Below are 19,798 nucleotides of genomic sequence, written 5' to 3' on the forward strand. Positions count from 1 at the left end.
AATGCTTTGGATTGTGTCCATTTGAAAGTCATTCAGCTCAGGTGTCTGGACACAGTCACAATAATAAAGCACAAGTAATCACTGACAACGCAACCCACTTACTCAATAACTATGTTGTACACTTCCTCTCTAGTTACAGATTACTATCCTGTTTCAGTAAACCTTTGTCTGCTTTATAGAGCCAGTAATAACCCCACCTCCAACCCAAATACCCCTTTCTGCCCTGTTTGTTATTTTGTATCTTGACATGCTTTCAAATGAAGGCTGTACTCACTACTTCTGAGCATCTTTTCTAAAATATACTGTATACCAACCCAGAAATGTTTGCTCATATGTGTCACTTTTCTTCTGATTATTCTGAGTGATTTTAATCACTGCATCTCTGCTGTGTCTTATTGCAGGATTTCGTTTGGCTGCTGTGGGCGTTTTACTCTGGCAGAGCTCCTGTCCTTCTCCCTCTCGGTTATGTTGGTGCTCATCTGGGTGCTGACTGGACACTGGCTTCTCATGGACGGTGCGTCACTCTGTCATGACTGTTGTGTCAGTGTGTCTGCATGTTTTTAACTCACCAGAGTTCAGTGCTCATAATGAAATTCCTCTCAATTGTTTGTGGTTCACATTACTTACGTTACAATAACTAGAAATGTTGAAAAATATGTCCAGAATGGTCTCTCAGGCCGTATTCAGACCAAATCAGGTGATGCGATGGACCACTACAAGGTTGAGCAGAGGTGTTGGGCGTGATTGTGCTCTAGAACGTAAACGCTGTGAAGCAATCAGAAAATGATGTTTATTGATCTGATTCACAGGTTTTCTCACCACCACTGTTCCCTCTCTTCATTCACTCTCTAGCTTGCTTGACCACAGCTGCACACTCTCTGATTCTCTGATCATTTTAAAATGAGTCTGTAAGCTGACAGCACAGTCTAACTTTACGTTGAACGTTACCTGACGAAGAGAAATACCCTCCTGTCCTCCTAGTAACATCTATGTCCTCCCACGTGGCAGAACTTTACAGTTCTGATCAGTCTTATCGCCAACTGTGATTGGCCACTGCAGCGTGATGTCGGGTTGTGGTTCTCTAGAAGATGACTTTGGCTCAGGGTTCTCACCACAGGCTGGTCAAAACGCACTCCCCCAGTTCAAATGAATGAGTGGACCGGTGTTTAGCTGCACTTCCCGATTTGGTCTGAATACAGCCTTAATCATGAAAGTAGGCAACTATTAGACAAGTCAATCTTATTTGCATAGCACTTTTTATATACTTCTTAACATCAGCATAAAAGCAATTGATCAACATTTTAAAATCGTTTTAAAGCAATGTTTAAAAATACAGAAATACAACAATTAAAAATGAACAACAAATCAAACACACACACATACATTAATAATAATGATATTGATGATAGTAGTGATACTAAATCATCTGTCAAGCCACACACACTGAGATAAGAAATTGTTTTTTTGTAAGCCTTAGAAAACCGAAAGGTTTTAAGTTTTCTTATAATTGTAGTCACAGTAGTGACTGATCTCAGCTCATCAGGTAGTTTGTCTCAGAGAGCAGGACCAAAGTAACTAAAAGCTCCCTGTGAGGACCTGGATCTTATTCTGGGTGCAGTTAAACAATAACAACCAGTTGACCTGTAGGGTCTGGTTGGACTGCAGTCAGTGAGCAGGTCAGTAATATGTTTGGGGAGCCAAACAATTAAGTTTGAATCTTGAAATTGATTCTGTGCTGTGCCTGAAGCCAGTGAAAAGATTTAAGAACTGGTCTGTTCGTGAAAATGAATTAATATTTGTGGGATGACGTAGTGCAAGCGTAGCTGCTAACTGTGACGCCAGTAGGAAAAATACCATTCGATAAAGGCGAGAGTCTGGACAAAATTCAGCTTTAATCCTCTCCTGGGGAAGAAGGAACTTGACATGACTCATACAATCTGAAGCTTTTAGCAACACTATTTTCAGGCTTTTACTGGAGCACACTGCATGCTAATGCAGGAATAGTCTCTCATTGTTGGTCAACGGCTGTTGAAAACAAAACTGGCATTTAAGCTAACTGCTCGTCATCACAGTTGGTGTCGTAGTGAAACACTGACAAAGCAGAGGAGTGTGTGTGTGGGTGTGGGTGTGTGATCCAGTTAATTTCAGTAATTTTAAATACGTTACTGACATCCTCTGTGACATGAATGACGCAGCCCTGAGAAAAATGCAACATTTAATAATCAAATATGAAAAAAACACGGATAAAACTGGTAGCAGCTTAAATTGAGAATTGATTTGAATGGAAAACTGATTTTGAAGAATCCATATTGAATGAAAAAGATCATAAAGTCTTTCCATGAAGCCTTGATTCTGTGTCCCTGCTTTGGAATCAGTAAAATAATGTCACTTTTTTTTGCACTAGACATTCATTATAATAAACAAAGTGTATAATCTAACATGCTCCTATATCAATCTCCACCATATTGTCTCTTATCTGGCCACACCTCATGCACCCAAAAGTGAAGTAGGACATGAGCAGAGAAATGTAATCATAGTCTAGTTAATTATCCCTGTGTCCGCAGTAATTAATGTTTCTTAAATGAACTTGCTAAAAATCCATTCCCATGTTGCTGTTTCTACTCTTCTCTGCTAAATGTTGAAGTGTGTTTTTAACCATCATGTGTTTTATTTCCTCCTCGCAGCTTTAGCCATGGGCTTGTGTGTCGCCATGATCGCCTTTGTGCGGCTTCCCAGTCTGAAGGTGTCTTGCCTGCTGCTGTCAGGACTGCTCATTTATGATGTGTTCTGGGTAAGAAATGCCAGCATTACCACTGACAACCACACACACTGCCATGACTTACAAAAAAACCCCCATCTACTAATAACATTCCTCTACTTTATTAAAGCCTTCACATTTGTTTTTAACACCTGTGGGCCTTCATGTGAGCTTGAGTTATTTGCTGCTGAGGAAGTGATTCATTTCACATTATAGCAGCAGCTTGTTAGGAAGAAAGTGGGTTATTAGCACTGATAGCTGGGATGACCACGGTGGCTGAACAAATTAAAGAGAACTACCTACAAAAATACAACCACAACAGGAAATTCAAGAAAATTAATCAGATCATATGCCAAGAACAAAGAATTAGATAACAGTAGAAAGGACAGCAGCAGTCTCCTTGAGCTCAAACCTAGATAAACCATTTCCTTTGAGAAAACTTGTAAAACTTGTTGTATTTCTCTGCCACTGGTGGCTTTAGCTGTGGTTTGGGTTAGGGTTAGTCTCAGTTGTCATTGTCACTACTTTGGATCAGCACAAAAGCAATTCAGTTCTATTCAGTTTTATTTATATAGCAGCAAATCAACGAAATCAAGGCTTTTCACATAGAGCAGGTTTAGACTATATTCTTGCAACGGTCACATAACACCAAAAGTGCATTTCATAAATGATCATTTTTACATGCAAGGAATGATTGATTTGTATTTTCCATCATTTAATGAAACCATTGAACAATAATGATCAGTTTACATCTTGATCTGTGTATCCCTCCATGGAGAATCTAGAGCACATGGCCGCTTCATATGTATTATCTGTTTTATTCATAAAATACGTTGCCTCTATTATTTTAATAAAGAATAATAAAGGTGGGTAACTCCAGATTCAAGCGTCTTCATCCACATGTTGTAACAACTGCCAGATTTCTCTGAGGTTTCCTTTCACAAAAAAAATCTTGCTTTTCCAGAACCTATTTTTGGAAAAATACAAAACCCTTTCACCCTCATCCTGTTGGGAAAGTTTTCCCAGAGATACAATTAATCGTCCTTGAGGCCTCTTCTCTAGTAAAAGTGAAATGTTTCCATTAAAGCAGAGTGTAAATCCCCACATTTGTGTATCTTGTTTATCAGTCACACACTCACACTCTGTCGGTAGGCTCTTTGAAGCAGTTCCCAGCAATTATTTTCTATGGTTAGCATTTTTCTGACCGTCTGTTTGAGCTCTTCATCATCTGTGACAGCAGTAAGTCTCGGCTGCTTGGCAGATTATTTGGATCCTGGTGCGTTTTTGCAGTCATAACTTGTTTTCACTTATACTGTGATATGAAACAACACCAACTTCCCCCATTCAGTACATTTTCTGTTTGCACTCATTGCACCCATCTACATTTCGGGTGCCTAGCAACCCTCTAACACACTTTTTGCCTTGCACGTTATTTCTCAACTGATACTTACCATTTATAATCACAATGATGCTATAATAGACAAACATCAGATGAATAATTATTTGTTACATGCTTTGAGAACACAAGTTGTTTGAAGCAGTGAGTGAATTTATTGTGAAATCAGATAAACAAGTAGCAGCAGAAACATTTAAATACCAAATATTTTACAGCCTCTCAAAATACAAGATTTTCCTGATTTTCTGCTAAGGATTTTAAATTGAATACAGCAGTTATTCAGATAAAATAAGTAGTAACCTGTCCGGCTCAATTGTACTTTTTCATTTCCCTCCAGGTGTTTTTCTCAGCCTACATCTTCAATAGTAATGTGATGGTCAAAGTTGCCACCCAACCTGCTGAAAATCCCATAGACGTTCTGTCCAGGAAGCTCCACCTGGGGCCAGGGATGGGTCGTGACGTCCCACGCCTCTCCTTACCTGGCAAACTGGTCTTTCCCAGGTGTGTGTATGTGTGTGTATGTGGTGTGTGTATGTGTGTGTATGTGTGTGTATGTGTGTGTAGACCAGTTAAGGATGACTGTGTGTGGTTTTTGACCTTCTGCGCATTTGTGCTGTGAAACGTGAGCTTTCACTTCCACTCTGAACTCGTCCTTTTATTAAGTCATTGAAGCTGCTCACTTCATCACTCTGTCTGCTGTGTCTCAAATTGAGTTTTTAGCACTTTAGCTATTGACATGGCTCTTACAAATCAGTTCAGCTCTTTGGTTCAGAGCGACCACGTTTGATGTGTCATAAAATTTGATTGAAGATATTTAAGGTCAGCAGAAGATCAATCTTTGCTTTTTATTTAATGCAACACAAGTCAGTTATGTCTATAAAACTCCCTAAATAATCTCAAATTAATTTAAATTTGACTCCTCATCAGTAATAAGTATTAAAATACAAATGACATACATGATGTACACTACAAACTAGCTACAAACTCAATTCTTCATCTTTTCCTCTCCCTGCAGTTCCACAGGAAGTCATTTCTCAATGCTGGGAATAGGAGACATTGTGATGCCGGGGCTGCTGTTATGCTTCGTCCTGCGCTATGACAACTACAAGAAACAAGCAAATGGGGAGGTCCCAGGACCTAACATGTCCGGACGCATGCAGCGCGTCTCCTATTTCCACTGCACTCTCATTGGATACTTTGTGGGTAAGCAAGGAATCAATGGACGGATGTGAAAGATCAAGATGTGTTTTGTTTCAGTGTGAGGTGCTTTTTAGATGAATCGTTTCTTTGGATGTCTGATAATATCGGAGGGCCGATATTACGATATTTACTTAAAAATTGAATATCTGGAAGTATCGGTATTGGGTTTTTATAACCGATCTTTGTTCTGTTGTTCAGCATTTCCGAGTCTGCATGAACGCAGCATGGGACGTTTACCGGCGCGCGATGATTTGATGACGCATAACAACAACAACACGCTAGACTCATGGGTCGCTAACCGTGGCTAAATAGTTCATAGCGTCCACCGTCATGTACACGAACACACAAACCAGAAACAAGGTTTACCTCCTTGTTGTCATTTTCTCTGTTATGTTTGTTGTGTCTGTGACGTCACCGTCAGAGTCCGGTGGGTCCTTTGTGGGTCCTACTCTGCTATGAGCCCCGTTTCCACTGCAGGACAGAGACACAACAGCTGAGAGGACCAAGTGAGAGGACGTTCCTGTAAAGGTCCCGCCTCCAGAAACGGGGCTTATGTCTGTGGTTTGGAACTATTTCCAAGTGTGACCTACGGATAGTACATTTGCAATTTGCAATGACTGCAAAGCAGCATAATAAATATGGCAGTGCCATGTTGGCACTTTTTTCCATAACTTAAGTTGAAGTTAGGGGTGTGACGATACACTCAGCTCACGAGACAAGACACGATATTGGGTTCACGAGATCGAGACGAGACGAGATTTTAACTATATTTTAAGAAAACTTCAATGAGGAAATACATGACTTCTTTTATTTGAAATCCACAAAATGGAAATTGAATTGAAATGTTTTAACTAATCATCTTGTAATGAATCACTTTAGTTCTACTTTCTTAATATATAATTATCATGCAGTATGCAGCACTGTAAAAGGTTTCTCCATTTAGACATTTTATAGATGGATAATAATGGTATTTATGCAAATAACAACTCATACAAATGTTAGATATAATCACAAATACTAAAAAGTTCTAATATTTCTAATATATACATATAAATTAAATAAAGAATCCAATTATCACATATTATAATATATTGCTAATAAAAAAAACACAGAAATAAAAGTAAATTGCACAAATCCTGTATCACATAAATACAAAAGTAGAACAACATATAAATTGTGTTATAATTTGGTAGTGTGACTCATCATTAGACTTCCATAGGTGCGCTAGATTCCTCCGCTCCTCCTACCTCAGGCTCTCAGTGTAGAGACCTGAGGTCAACCTGCTCCTCTCCTCCTCATACATCTGACTGAGATCTTCTCAGCAGGTAGAAGCTGCAACAAGGTTAATGATCCACACGTGACATTATAAAAAGAAGACGTGAAGTGCAAATGAGCGATAGAAAACCGATCATCTTTTTTTTGTGTGTGTGTGTACCCCTTAATTATAGCTTCGCGAGACAAAATTCACTCCGACAAGAAATATCGTCATGTTTTCGTCTCACGAGATCTCGTCACACCCCTAGTTGAAGTTGTTCTCTTATTTTGCACAGACAGTGTTTACATGTGGAAAGCTATGTTGCATTTATGTATGCATCCAGTGGGGCATCACAATCAAATTAGGCATAATGTGTTAATCCCACAATAGGAGATAAGTTATGTTGTTACCCAACAGTTTTGGTGTAAAAAGCCTGCATATATCGTTATCGGGTGATATTGGTATTGGAAATTAAGAGTTGGACAATATCGGAATATCTGATATCGGCAGAAAAGTCAATATCAAACATCCCTAATAATTTCTAAACTTTTAAGCATCTAAACATATTTTTAGGTATAATCTTTCAGAATATTGATGTTGAATCTCAGGTGTCTCATCTGTTTCTTTTCAGTATTTTGTTGTAACATTAACATGTGGTTGATGTGTGTCTTCAGGTCTGCTGACCGCCACTGTGGCCTCCAGGATCCATCGTGCTGCTCAGCCAGCTCTGCTCTACCTGGTGCCCTTCACCCTGCTGCCTCTGCTCACTATGGCCTACCTGAAGGTACACTGAGAGCACACGAAACACTCATTTGCCAGAGATTGAAAGTTCAGTTTGGGCAGTTTTGCAAAATTCAGCAGTTTCCTTGAATTTTACGATTGTAAAGAAAAATTGAACCAAGGACTATTGAATAGTTATTTTCTTAAAAGGTCGACTGATCCGATTTCCTCAGTAAAAAATAAACCAGACATTTTTTTACATTTTGTTTCACCAGAGATAAAAGTGTATATATGATTCTTGCTTCAAATGGTGTTATTTACTTGATGATTTTATTTATATATGTATGTATGTATGTATGTTGTTTAAGTTTAAAAACCTAAAAACAAAGTTTACAGCAAGTAGTATGAAAAAATATCCACACAAATATAAATGAGAGAGATTCTTATTATTTCGTGGTTCACAGGGGGATTTGCGACGCATGTGGTCCGAGCCCTTCCACGCCAAGACCAGCAGCTCCCGCTTCCTGGAGGTATGATGCACTCTGGGAATAACCAACCAGTGCAGGGAGGACTGCGGATCCTTACCCTTAATAAGAGGGAAGGAGAGAGGGCGCACTCACAGTGAGGCCATGTTGTCATCACTTGTTCATGCTTTCCGCCAATCTTCTGTGAAAACCCTCAGAAGGACACCAGTGTGTGGATCACAACGCCCCAACACGACTCATCTTTGGTCCCTGCATCCTCCCCGTTTCATCTCCGCTTCCTCTTTTCTGTTTATTTCCTCTTCATTATAGCACATCCTGCCTGTGCTGTTTTTGTTCCACATCCCCTCCCTCTCTTCTTTTTTTTCCTTTTCCCTCCTCTTCAGCTCTCTTCTATAGTTGCTCTCATTTACCACTCCCCTCTCACGGCCCGTTGCATTTCGTCAGGCCTCTTCTCTCTGCGTTTTCCTTCTTTCTCTGTGTCTTTAATTTCCTATTGCATCCCTGTTTGTCACCGACTCAGATGAACTCGAGAGCCAGGCCTCCCCCCTTTTTGTGGACTTACGGTTGTGAGACATGGCTGGGGTTTATATATATTTTTTTAGCATTGTCGTGGTCATTATTATTATCATTATTATTATTATTATTATTATTAATATTATTATTATGGAACGAGTTAAACAACAAACAGAGAAGAGGTGGAGTGTTGCAGAGGCACAGGACAGTGCTCGAGAGCGACAGCAGCACAGAAAAGGAGAAGAGTCTTCCCCCTTCCATCCGTCTCCCCCCATCCGCTTTCTTCATCTGTCCATCATCCCACCACCATGTTTTCTCCCCAGCGCTCCTCTTCTGACACTCCCTGCGAGCCCCCCGCCCTCCTCCTCTCTGTTCATCTGCTGTTCCCATTCCCCACCCTCACAGATAACTATGTATTTTATTTAGAAAAGTTTTATTCTTGGCATATACAGAAATGATGCATTATAAATTGTTAAACCGCCCCTTATGTTGAAGGGGGCGCTTCTATTTGTATATATGTGTACACATGTATTTGCGGTATCTTGAGTTTGTATTTGTGTTCGGGAGCATGTTGATTAGGGCGGGAAACTAAAGCCAGCCAGCAGCCAAACTTTGGTAAAAGTTTAGGCTGCCAATTGTGTCGAGTTGATCAGCGATCATCCATCATTCGGAGGTTGTTTTCTAAAGTTTATTAGCTGGTGATGGAAACGCAGCTAAAGGACTTTTGGAAAAAATAAAAACAAAAAAAATCATGGCTGGTTGATGAAGAAGTTAGTTTCCTGCTCTAGTGTGTGTGTGTGTGTGAGTGTGTATGTGCGTGCGTGCGTGTGTGTGTGTGTGTGTGTGAGAGCGCGAAACAGATGTTTTGTTTTAACTGGTTTTAATTTCACATCATGAACATGTTGAAAACAGTGACAATAGTCAGGTTTCCATTGACCACTGAGTGTGTTGGATCAAACTGTCATGATACACATGATATGTCTAATGGAAACAGTTTGTGTCTAATCTTGTGAAGTAAATACCTGAAAACACATTTTCAACAAGGGTCAATTCATCTTTTTATCAGTCTTTTGCAGACAGGTGAAAATGTACACAGTGTTTGTTTTTTTTGGGGTGGGGGGGGTTTCAAATAAATGAATGTTGAATTAATTTTAAGGTGTTATTTTCATCACGAAACATGTCATGCATCAAGCTGGGTTTTCTACTGAATTTCTGTTGTGCACCCTAAATTATTGTAAGAGACAAAACTTTTTATCTTTCACGAGTCCACAAATGTCTGAGCACGATGACATTAGATCAGTTTTTATATATTTTGACAAAAGTCAATGGAAACAAACAGCACATGTTTACTTCGTCTGAACTTTGTAAATGTCAGTGTTTCACCTCAGTCCATGAAGACCTGACTATTGTGAAATTTTGAACTCGAAGCCTAAAAGATGAGGGTCAGTAGGATATGAAGATGTTCTGTGGTCATGTGTAATTACAGATAGAAGGTTGTCTGAGTGGATGATTAAGTGTGTGTGTGTGTGTGTGTGTGTGTGTGTGTGTGTGTGTCTGATCAAATAACAGTCTGTTTGGACCCAGGGAGGGGAGAAAATCACTTTATGCCCTTCAGAAATTGAAAAATGGAAATTAGGAATTAAAGCTAACCCATAGTATGTTTTTACTGTCATCATTTGGTACTTGACAGTCTTAGTCTTTTTTATTTACTTCTGTCCTTCCACTGTTTTGTGGTGCTTGTCAGTTAATATCTAATGTATACTGGAAGTATGAGTGATCGCACGGCAGGAAGTCAGAGAGATGTACGGATGACTCGGTTTGCTGGCTTTTTAATTTTGTTTTGTTGGTTTTTTACTATCTGGACGTGCATGTTAAGTGTAAAGTGTATCATTTCTCAGACTGCATTAACAGGGCTACTGCAGTTTTGAATCTCTGCTGGCCGACACCAAGGCACTGGACCTATGAGCTGGCCTACACAGAGCAGTGTCAGCAGGTGGGACTTGTCAGGTCAGAAAGACTGCGATTGGTCAGCTCTGACTGATTCACAAAGGCTGAATTTTAGGACCTGAGTACAGGTCGGGACATCCAGCCTGCCTGTCGTCCAAACTTGGACTTAATGGAACCACAAACTCCCTTCACCTCTTCATGGACATGGCGAGAAAATACATAGATTTATATACATATATATACGTATATGTGTATATATACATATATAAATGATGACGATCATGGTGGTAACAACAAAAAAAGTTTCATTTTTTATAGAAAATGGATTTCTTTTTACCCCTTTGTACATTTTTTTTTCTTTAGTGCTTTAGTTTTTTTTTAAATTTTCTTTCCACCTCTTCTCCCCTCCAGCAGAGGATCCCAGCTCTGTTGGTGCATCGACATTACAGCTGAATGGATTCTGTATAGAAAAATGGTGAATAAATAAATTTAAGAACTGTGTAGTGAAACATGAATCCTGAAGCGCTCAATCTAAAACACTTTGTCTCCTTTTAACCCCCCTCCCTTCTGCCCTCTCCCGTTCTTTCCCTCCTCGTTCAGGATTCTGCTGTAAATAAACATGACTCTAACTGTAATGCCACTGTGTCCACGCTTATTTGGTGTTTTTTTTTTTTTTTTTAAAGGGTTCTCCAGTAAGTCGGAATTGTACTTTGAGGTACAGCATTAGGGGGACATATGAGATGCAGATTTTCTAAAAGAATAGGAACAATGGAAGCAGCAGAGGTTGAGATATCCTGACTTTTTAATCTCTCGTAAGCATAAATCTCCAAAAATGCTGGATCTCACATTTCTCATAATGCAGTTTGTAGTTAAGACTTTCCGTTTTAAAAATGTCTCAAGCACAAGCAGCATTGCTATTTTGCTCCCAAACATAAGAAAATGTATAGAAGAGCATGTGAACTGAATCTCAGACTGTGGAAATGCTTTTGCCTTTTTATCTGTGAGAAAATTCCAGTTATTCAGTAATCCAGTTATAAATGGATCTTTTTTCAGTTTCATTTGGTAACAAGGTACTGTTATTCACAAAAGTGTGCACCCTTTTTTAAATGAAAAGAAAGATACAATAACAGTTAGCAGACATTAAAATGAGCCTTTCTTCAAATGGTTAACTTCCTTTTTAATTTTTGAACTTAAACAGTAAAAATGAAACAGTTATTGTGTTGTGAAAATGTTTGGGCACTTCCTTAAGTCAGTACTTGTTACATATTACAGTTACACAACGAGTTGGTGAGTTAAACCCAGCAATTCCTTCTTACGTACCCATGTAGAAAATGACTTGCTACATGAACTCTACATCATCTTTTCCCCAACACCTACGTCTTCATCTGACTACAACAACAGAATAGGAGTATTTGATTTTATACTGCTCTCTATAATATTCAAAGAATTGCCAAAAATTCAGTATATAGTAAGTAGAATTTTTCTGTGGCTCCTACAAACTTTGACTAACTCTCAAGTACCATTTTATACCCCCTTAGTAGGCTCTTTTAAAGTGGTTTGAAATTGGCATTTACTCTTATTTTTTGTACTGTGACATTTTATTAGACATTTTGTGTCCAGAAAAATAATATCCAAACTTCACAAAATGTACTGCAAAAAGGAATCTCTGGGTCAAGTCTGGTTTATTAAGAAGAAATTTAGTCTTTCTTTTTTTTCCTTTTTTTTAAGCACACGCACACAGAGCTGACTTATAATTACAAGTTAAATAAATGTGTTTATTGTAAATATGTCATTTAAATCAACCAGGATTGCGGGCATTTGAAATTAGAACCATGTTTTTCTCTTGTATAACACTTAAGGAGAAATATTGTGCTTTTTTGGAATTTGTAGAAGCCAAGAAACATTACCTACCAGCCTTAAAATGCTGTTTGGGAAGGTGATGCTTTGAATTGGCAATTTGCATAAATCAGTGTTCAGTCTTCTCCAGCAGGTGGCGACACAGTACAAATATCTGAAAACCCTTTCAGAGAAATCAGAGTTATGAAAGGCCTGGTGTAGTTTCTAGACTCAATCACACCACATTTAATATGTTTTCACTTCATGTATAAACATCACATTCAATATTATAAACTCATCTTCCAAATAATTCATCTTTAAACATCATAGCTGTGTCTTAACAGCTAAATGTATCTGAACGCAGACAAACCACAACTGTGTAAAGTTCATTTTTTTGAGCAGTGACACTTTATAAAATTGCAGAATCAGAACAATAAAAGACAGATATCATTCCTTGATCGGGCTGTTAACTGAAATGAAAGGCGTGCTCTCATTAAAGTGAGGTAATTGGTTCCTGCAGGGCACCGGGGAGAGATCTCGTGAGCCTTCATGGGAAAATGGCTGCCTCAATGACAGACCAAAGACGCTGAGTCAAGAGTTTATAGAGATGCTGCTGCAGGACGGGGATACCATCCAGAAATGCTGAGTTCTTCTCTCTGCGTTTGTGCTGTACTCGTCTGTAGTGGATATGAAGGCTTTTGTCTGTCTGATCCACTTCAGTTGCTCAGTGATAACAGGTCTGTGGACAATAGGTGTATTAGAATGACAACTGTAGGATAAATGCTTGTGTATGAACAGAGGCAGGAATGGAGAAACGCCTAAAGAAGGACGCTCCTCTGCAAAATGAGCAGCCAGTTAAATGAAAAAAAATGAATGCTGATCTTAATTTGATGTTTATTTCCTCTTGTTGAAGTTCAACTTAGGTGAGTTCTTTGGTTTGTGCTCAGAGGAAAATTTCAACTCCAAATTTCAATATTTTGTGCTCATAATTGCAAAGAAAAACTCCAAGAGACAGACAGACAGACAGACAGTCTGACCTAGTGACTGACTGGCTGCTCACATTGGCTGGATGGATGGATGAGGTGGAAGGTGGGGGGATGAGGAGCAGGACACTGGGTGGGATGGTTGGAGGGGGTTGGGGTTGGGGAAGGTCGGTGAGGTCAAGGCAGGCAGGGTCCACCCCTCTTCACCTATTGGCCAGACTGACCAACGAGTCCTCTGCAGCTTTGAAGCCCTGAAGTGAACAGAATTCCACCACGGCCATGGGGATTGTAGCATGTCATTTGTAGGAAATTCTGGCGAGATGGTCCTAAAAACGGAGAGGTTGGCCCACGCTTGGAATGCAGGGTTTTGTATTTAGAGGAGCTCATAGGGTCCTCTAGTATTGATCCTGAAATTACAGGCGGGAAGGTGATAGAGCAACCGCAATTAGCCATCAAAACTGCTGCAGGAATGATCTATTTGCCTTTAATTTAGAGGGATATGAACTCCACAATTAACAACTTAAGAGCAACATTTTTGATTCACATTGTAGAGAACATTTCTTCAAATATTATGTGAAACTGAACATGAAATAAACAAAGAAATTGCATTATTCCTGTGTGCTTTTTACCATTAAATCCCATGAATAGAAAAAGTGGATCAGACAGTACAAATTTGTGCCGTGCAGCAAAACACTGTTAAAACCTTCATGCCATTATCCTAAATTTTAGTGACAATCCCAAATTTGCTAAATATACCAAACATGGTGTAAATTTGTTGGATATTTTATATAAAACGATCTATTATATTTCCATTTTTATGGACTGGTGCAGCCATAAAAGACATAGGCTCTTCTTTTTGAATATTTCACTTCAAATAAACTTCACAAAAACATCAATGAGTAGAAGAAGCCATTAAAGAATATATATGACTCAAATCATAATGCATTTGTTCAACCTGAAAGCTACATGAGAGGAAAAATGGGGAAAGTATAATTTTTAAGAGGTTGACTGCACTTACAGGTACCTGCACAACACATTTTAACACATACACTGATGTTACCTCTTACTAAAGTGGAAGACATCTATTCCCAGATTCCCTATTGAATATAAGTGGGAAAAGCTCATAATAAATTTCAGAGTCAGTAGCACATGAAGTCAGCCAGTGCAGGTAATTTAAAATGTGCTGGTATTTACTGGCGGTGGCCCCTGCTCATGTTAATGGCAGAGGTTCCTTCCCCTTCTTTTTCTGCTCTCTTCCAACCAGGCATTCCAGGCTTGTTTAAATAAGGCCTGCCTGCCTGGGCGCGGGTGGATTCCCCTCTGGCCCTTTGCCCTTTGACCTAAAGTGCATTCCATATGTAAAGTGAGGAATTCCTCTGAAGTTCAGTTAATGGGGTTGAGTTTTTTTTTTTTCTTCATCCTTTTGGACTCTGCTCATGCACTCGCCCGATGGAAAGTGGGGAGAAAAACAATCTCGGTGTACACTTCATCGGGCAGCTGTGAGTTATGAGGTTTGTTGTTTATCGTCGGTGGTTAAAAATCAATGTCTCCCAACAGGAGATCAGCATTCAGAGCTTCAATAAACTTCTGCAGTGATCCTTTGGGATCATGACTAATTGATTTAATGGCGGATGTTGTGGAAGTGGAAGTGTGTCGATTTGAGGAAGTTGAGTTTGTTCAGTTCTTTTATTGGTTGCTTCTCGGGTCTTCTATAGGTGGAGGAACATGGTGGCCAAAAATATCAATTCAATTATCACTGTCCACTGTAAGAAACACAGCAGTTTAAAGATTAAACTAATGCAAAAAAAAGATTAAAAACAGAAGGGTTAATACAACAATTCAACAATTTCCATAATTTGATTTTGCAAAAAGACACATTTTAATCTTTGTTACTGTTGCTTATTTTCTGGAATCTCACAGACCAAACTGATGTATGTGTAAAAATGAAATTATAATAGTGAAATGAACCACTTTTCTTGCTTAAAATATTTTTCCTTCTCCTTCTTGGTATCTTCTAACTTATACCAGACCTTCTCCTTCTTTTTAAACCTTTAAGTCCAGATTTAAAACTCACCTGTCCTTTCTGTCCTATATGTATAACTTATTGTAACCATCCGTTCAGTTTAACTCTGTGTGTTTGAATCCTCTCTTTGCACTCTCTTGGTTTTGTCCTCAGCGTTTTCTCTACGATTCTTTAAATCAATAATCTACTAAATGTGTTAGTTCTGCTGCTGTTTGAATTAATTTTTGGGTTTTTTTTTGTAAAGTAAGTTTCGACAATTTTGTCTATGCACTTTAATTAAAGGTTGAATTGACTTTCTTGACGTCTGGCCTTATTTAAAACTAGTGTGTAGCAAGGTATTGAAGTGGCAACAATTTCCTTTGCACATTTGAAACGTGACAAAATAGGGACATAACTATCTAATCACCCCTTTTTTTTACTGTTTGACCAAATAAGGAATTATTTCATGATTGATATGTTGTATGTGATATGCATGAACAATATTCCTGTTATTTACCACAAAAGTAATTAACAGACAAAGAGATGTACGGTATGTTTTTTTAAATAAACCTACTATAAACAGACTCTAATAAAAACTCAATAACAGAAATCCGAATAGACTAGCTTGGATTTTGGAGGAGTTGTGCTGCTTGAACTGTACTGTCAACACCAATCACAGATGAAGACCATATTCAAATCTATTGTAAATAACTATTTTTAGATGTGAGGGCTCTGAGACTTCTGCAACATCTCATCAGTTCAATTTCTAAGCAATTCTTGTGAAATTGGGAAAAGTCATAAAGTATCAAAACTATACTAATATTTTTGGAGGTGTTTAAAGATGTTGCAGACATTATGCTTAAAGTCAAAGAAGTAAAGAAACATCCTGTTCAGTGGCTTCTTGTCTTACACATCCTTTGAGCCCTTAAGTAACAAAACATGAGTATTTGTAAGTAAGTCTCACAGGTAGAATCGAGAACACACCCAAGCGCCTCAGCGAAGATCTGGAGATGGATCTTGGGTCGAGGTTCCTCTGCTGTTGTGCTTTAGGAGCCCTGTGTACTGTTGGAGACGCTGTAAAAGACTGTGCCACCCACACAGCTGGAATGTCATGCATGCAGTCCATAGAATCTGTTTCAAGAGGGAGGCAGAGGGGGAGGAGGAGAGGAGAGAAGAGGAGAAGAGGGGAGGGGAGCCCTGTTTGGAAGAGACATGGTGCAAAGGGGCTTGGTGCTCGAGGTGGGGTCTACTACTACTACTACTACTACTACCACTCCTTCATGAAAAAGATGAAGCAGAAAACGCATTTCCCACCCCCCACATACATCCACACGCTGCCAAAACTTCTCCATTAACCTTTTTTTTCTCTCTCTCTCTCTCTCTCTCCCTCTCTTGGGTGGGAAATTATCAATGACAATCCATCACGGTTGTTTGGTCTCCGGCCGATGAGAGAGGGGAAATCTGAAGAGAGATGTGAGATGGAGGGATGGGGGTTGGGAGAGGTTAAAGGGCAGAGGAAGAAAGGAGGTACATTTTCGGAGGATGGGAGGCTGGAAAAAAAAGGGGGGAACAATAACTCCCATGTTTAAAAGGCTTTTCTCAGCCCCCATGACACCTCACACAGTTTAAAGTCAGACCATGCTGCAGGGAGTGAGTGTTTGTGGCACTTTAACCCTCAGGCTCATTTTAAGAAGATTTTCCAAAACATGAAACTGATTTTATAATTTATTTTTTTGCCTCTGTTTTTCTTTGATCTGTTTACCTCATCTACTTCCAACAAAGCACACTTCATAACACTCACATTTAGTAAAAATGTAAAAAAAAAAACCTGCAGAGCTCCTCCTATATTTTCCTACAGATTAAACCTACATGTCTGAGCTGCTGCTGTCTTTGTTTTTTTAATTTGTAAAAACCTTTAAATGCAACCAAACAGAAACACTTTTACAAACCATAATTGTTTAAACTCTTCATTACAATTTATTTTAGATATACTGGTTGAAATTGTCTGATCTTGGAAGTTTAAAATGAGTTCTTTATGCTACAGGAATACACGTGAAATGTGTTAAAAGAGCACTTACAGTATTTCATGATCAGATATGGTAGGAATTGTATTACTACTTATATAAATAAATATTCAGATTAAAGGCCTGTTTTAGCTCAAGTTGCATTTTTAACAACAGGAAAATACACTTGATGTCATAACTTTTGCAATTACTGTGTTGATTATTTGATTATTTCTAAATTGTTACAGTTGTGATGTATGTTTGAATTTAGGAAAGTTCATTAAAAAAAAGCCAAATGTGGTATTTAAATTAGAAAACATGTATTTGAAATAATCATAGTAAATAGTTTTTGAGTATTTCTAGGGTGGATTTCTGGACTTTTCAGAATTAATCATTTCCAATGTTTTGCCATCAATTGATTTCTAGTTATTGAAATTCATTGGGTTTTTTCTTCATTTAAAGAATGGAAAACATTAAATTGGAATTAAAAACAATTGAACTTCATGTTTTAATACATCCTTAAATACACAAAATAATAGAAAGACAAGATAAGACACACAAGAAACCAAAAATAAATAAGAGTACTGAGGACTGATTTCAGGATTTCTGTTAATTCAGTGAATACAATTTTGTCACATAAGCGAATAATCCTTTTATTTGCATTGATTAGATGTTTTTTGTTAAAAATACAAACATATAAATGAATTGATACTTTAAGTGTAAAAATCTGGTGTGAAATCTTTGAGTATCTTTTGGTACAGCAGTAGTTTTAAAGCCTTCTGTGTTATTTCTACAGTGAGATGATTTAAACAAACAGGTGCTGTTGAAGGGAAAAGCAGCAAAAATAAAGAGTTCTGCTTTAAAAAGAACTTCTAAACACATGTTAAACATTTTGTAGTTTCATGATGAAACTGGGAATCATGTTGAAGTAGACAGTGATTGTTTTTTTGTCTCTCTAAAATCAGATTTCAAATATTTAATCCAGTCCTAAATTCACACTGAATCATTTCCTCAATTTAAATACTTCTTTAATTTGTTGTATTTCAATCTGAGATCAAATGAACTTAATCTCTCAACTGCTTGCTTTTAATTTGACTCAGATTCAACATTTAAATTCACTTTATTTCCACATTAGAGCACCTCATTCTCTTCTTTTCTAAATAATGATCATCAGTGTATTTTTATCACATTATCATCATATTCACATTTTAGATTAATAAACTGTTGTATCAATTAAACAGGAAATTGTTATGCATGCGTTTTCTCTATTTGTTTTATGTTTAGTTAAAGAATAAGGAAAGGGATACTTCAGCTTAGTTTAGCAGGAGTTATGAAATCAGAAGTTATAATTAGATCAACAACAAAATGACTCCATGTGTCCACTTTCAGATATGAGCTTCACTTCTGTGTGAGAACCTCTGACAGGACACTTTCTGTCCAGTTTGAGGAGAGTCACCGGAAAGCCTCTCAGAGAGTTAGAGGGGGCATCACTGCTCCAAACCTTCACCGGATCCATCATGCCCCGCCTTACATCAAACATTTTTTTGCCGACTGGCTGCACAATCAGATCCCTTCTGAGTGGGCTGGGGTCGGGTGGGTGTGTGGGGAGTAAAAAGTGGGCCCTCTCCCACTGGATAATGCCATTATTTCAGCTCCTCTGGCCAGGAATGCCAAATTTCACAGCCCGCTACTCCTCTCTGTGCGTCAATCAAAGCTTCGCAAGGGGCCGAGGCGCCCACTGGGTCCGCCTCCAGCTGCGTGCGAGTCCCGCAACCATATCTGATCCAACAATTGATCCCTCTCAAACTACATGATACATGCTCATTTCACATATTCTGTCCCAAACGGTGATATTTGAGGAACATGTAGGATTATTTTATGCTTTTATTACTTTACTTTCATTGTAGTTTTCAGAAAAGTTTGCTTAAAGTCTCCAATTAGAGGCGCACAGAACGGAATTAAGAGCTATATCTATGTCTAATTTGATATAAAAATCGATTATTTAAAAGTGATCAATAGTGCAGGCCTGGTGCGTGCTGCTTGGATAAACCAGACTTAGTCAGTATTTGAACTAATGAATAGCATTACTGTCCCTCCAGAGGCCAATTAAAGGCTAATTATAATCCTCTTTGTGATTGCACAAAAGGGGTTTTGCGCCAAAAAGTACATAAAATAATTAGTGATCACGTATCCAGATACAGCGAGGAGAGATGATGTGAAATTTGTGAATGGGACACATTTAATCAGGTATTCGTTGTGCGCTGTGACGCTTCCCCGCGTGCAGCCAATCCCGTGCGCGCTGGAAATGTTGAACACGCCGAAACCAAACCAATGGCTCATCATATAGCAAAGACTAGCGCAAGAAGAGGCCAATCAGTGGGAGGCATGCAAACGAGGAATTTGCTCCGGCAGGCTGTGAATGTCAAGTAGTCAAAGATGGAGTCCGGATCTGCGAGGCCGTGTGCTTGTGCATGGAAGACTTGCGATTTTTTTCTCAATCTTCAAGCTGCGCAGATTTGATCTTTATTCGCTCCCGGTTCTTCTTTTAGGAACGACGGCGTGAATCCACAAAGCGGCGGACCGTGAAGTGTGGTTTGTGGAGAGGGGTTGCTTTTCTTTGTTTTATGGACAACTTTTTTCCCCTTCTCTTCTTGCCTATAACGGATTGTCCCTCCCTTGGCTAGATACTATTCATGATTT

General features: G+C 38.7%; 1 protein-coding gene across 2 annotated transcripts in view; it reads left to right on the forward strand.

Moving 5' to 3' along the window:
• The window catches only part of sppl3 (signal peptide peptidase 3), a 29,734-nt gene extending 18,831 nt beyond the window's left edge, over positions 1 to 10,903 (forward strand). For both annotated transcript variants that reach the window (XM_053340692.1, XM_053340693.1), the window contains exons 6-11: positions 402 to 514; positions 2,685 to 2,791; positions 4,492 to 4,655; positions 5,170 to 5,357; positions 7,284 to 7,393; positions 7,794 to 10,903. In XM_053340692.1, coding sequence (XP_053196667.1) covers positions 402 to 514; positions 2,685 to 2,791; positions 4,492 to 4,655; positions 5,170 to 5,357; positions 7,284 to 7,393; positions 7,794 to 7,865 — 754 coding nt within the window. In that variant the 3' untranslated portion in view covers positions 7,866 to 10,903. The remainder of the gene's footprint in view (positions 1 to 401; positions 515 to 2,684; positions 2,792 to 4,491; positions 4,656 to 5,169; positions 5,358 to 7,283; positions 7,394 to 7,793) is intronic.
• The last annotated feature ends 8,895 nt before the right edge of the window (positions 10,904 to 19,798 follow it).

The sequence above is a fragment of the Scomber japonicus genome, chromosome 19 (genome assembly GCF_027409825.1).
Source record: "Scomber japonicus isolate fScoJap1 chromosome 19, fScoJap1.pri, whole genome shotgun sequence".
NCBI lineage: Eukaryota > Metazoa > Chordata > Actinopteri > Scombriformes > Scombridae > Scomber > Scomber japonicus.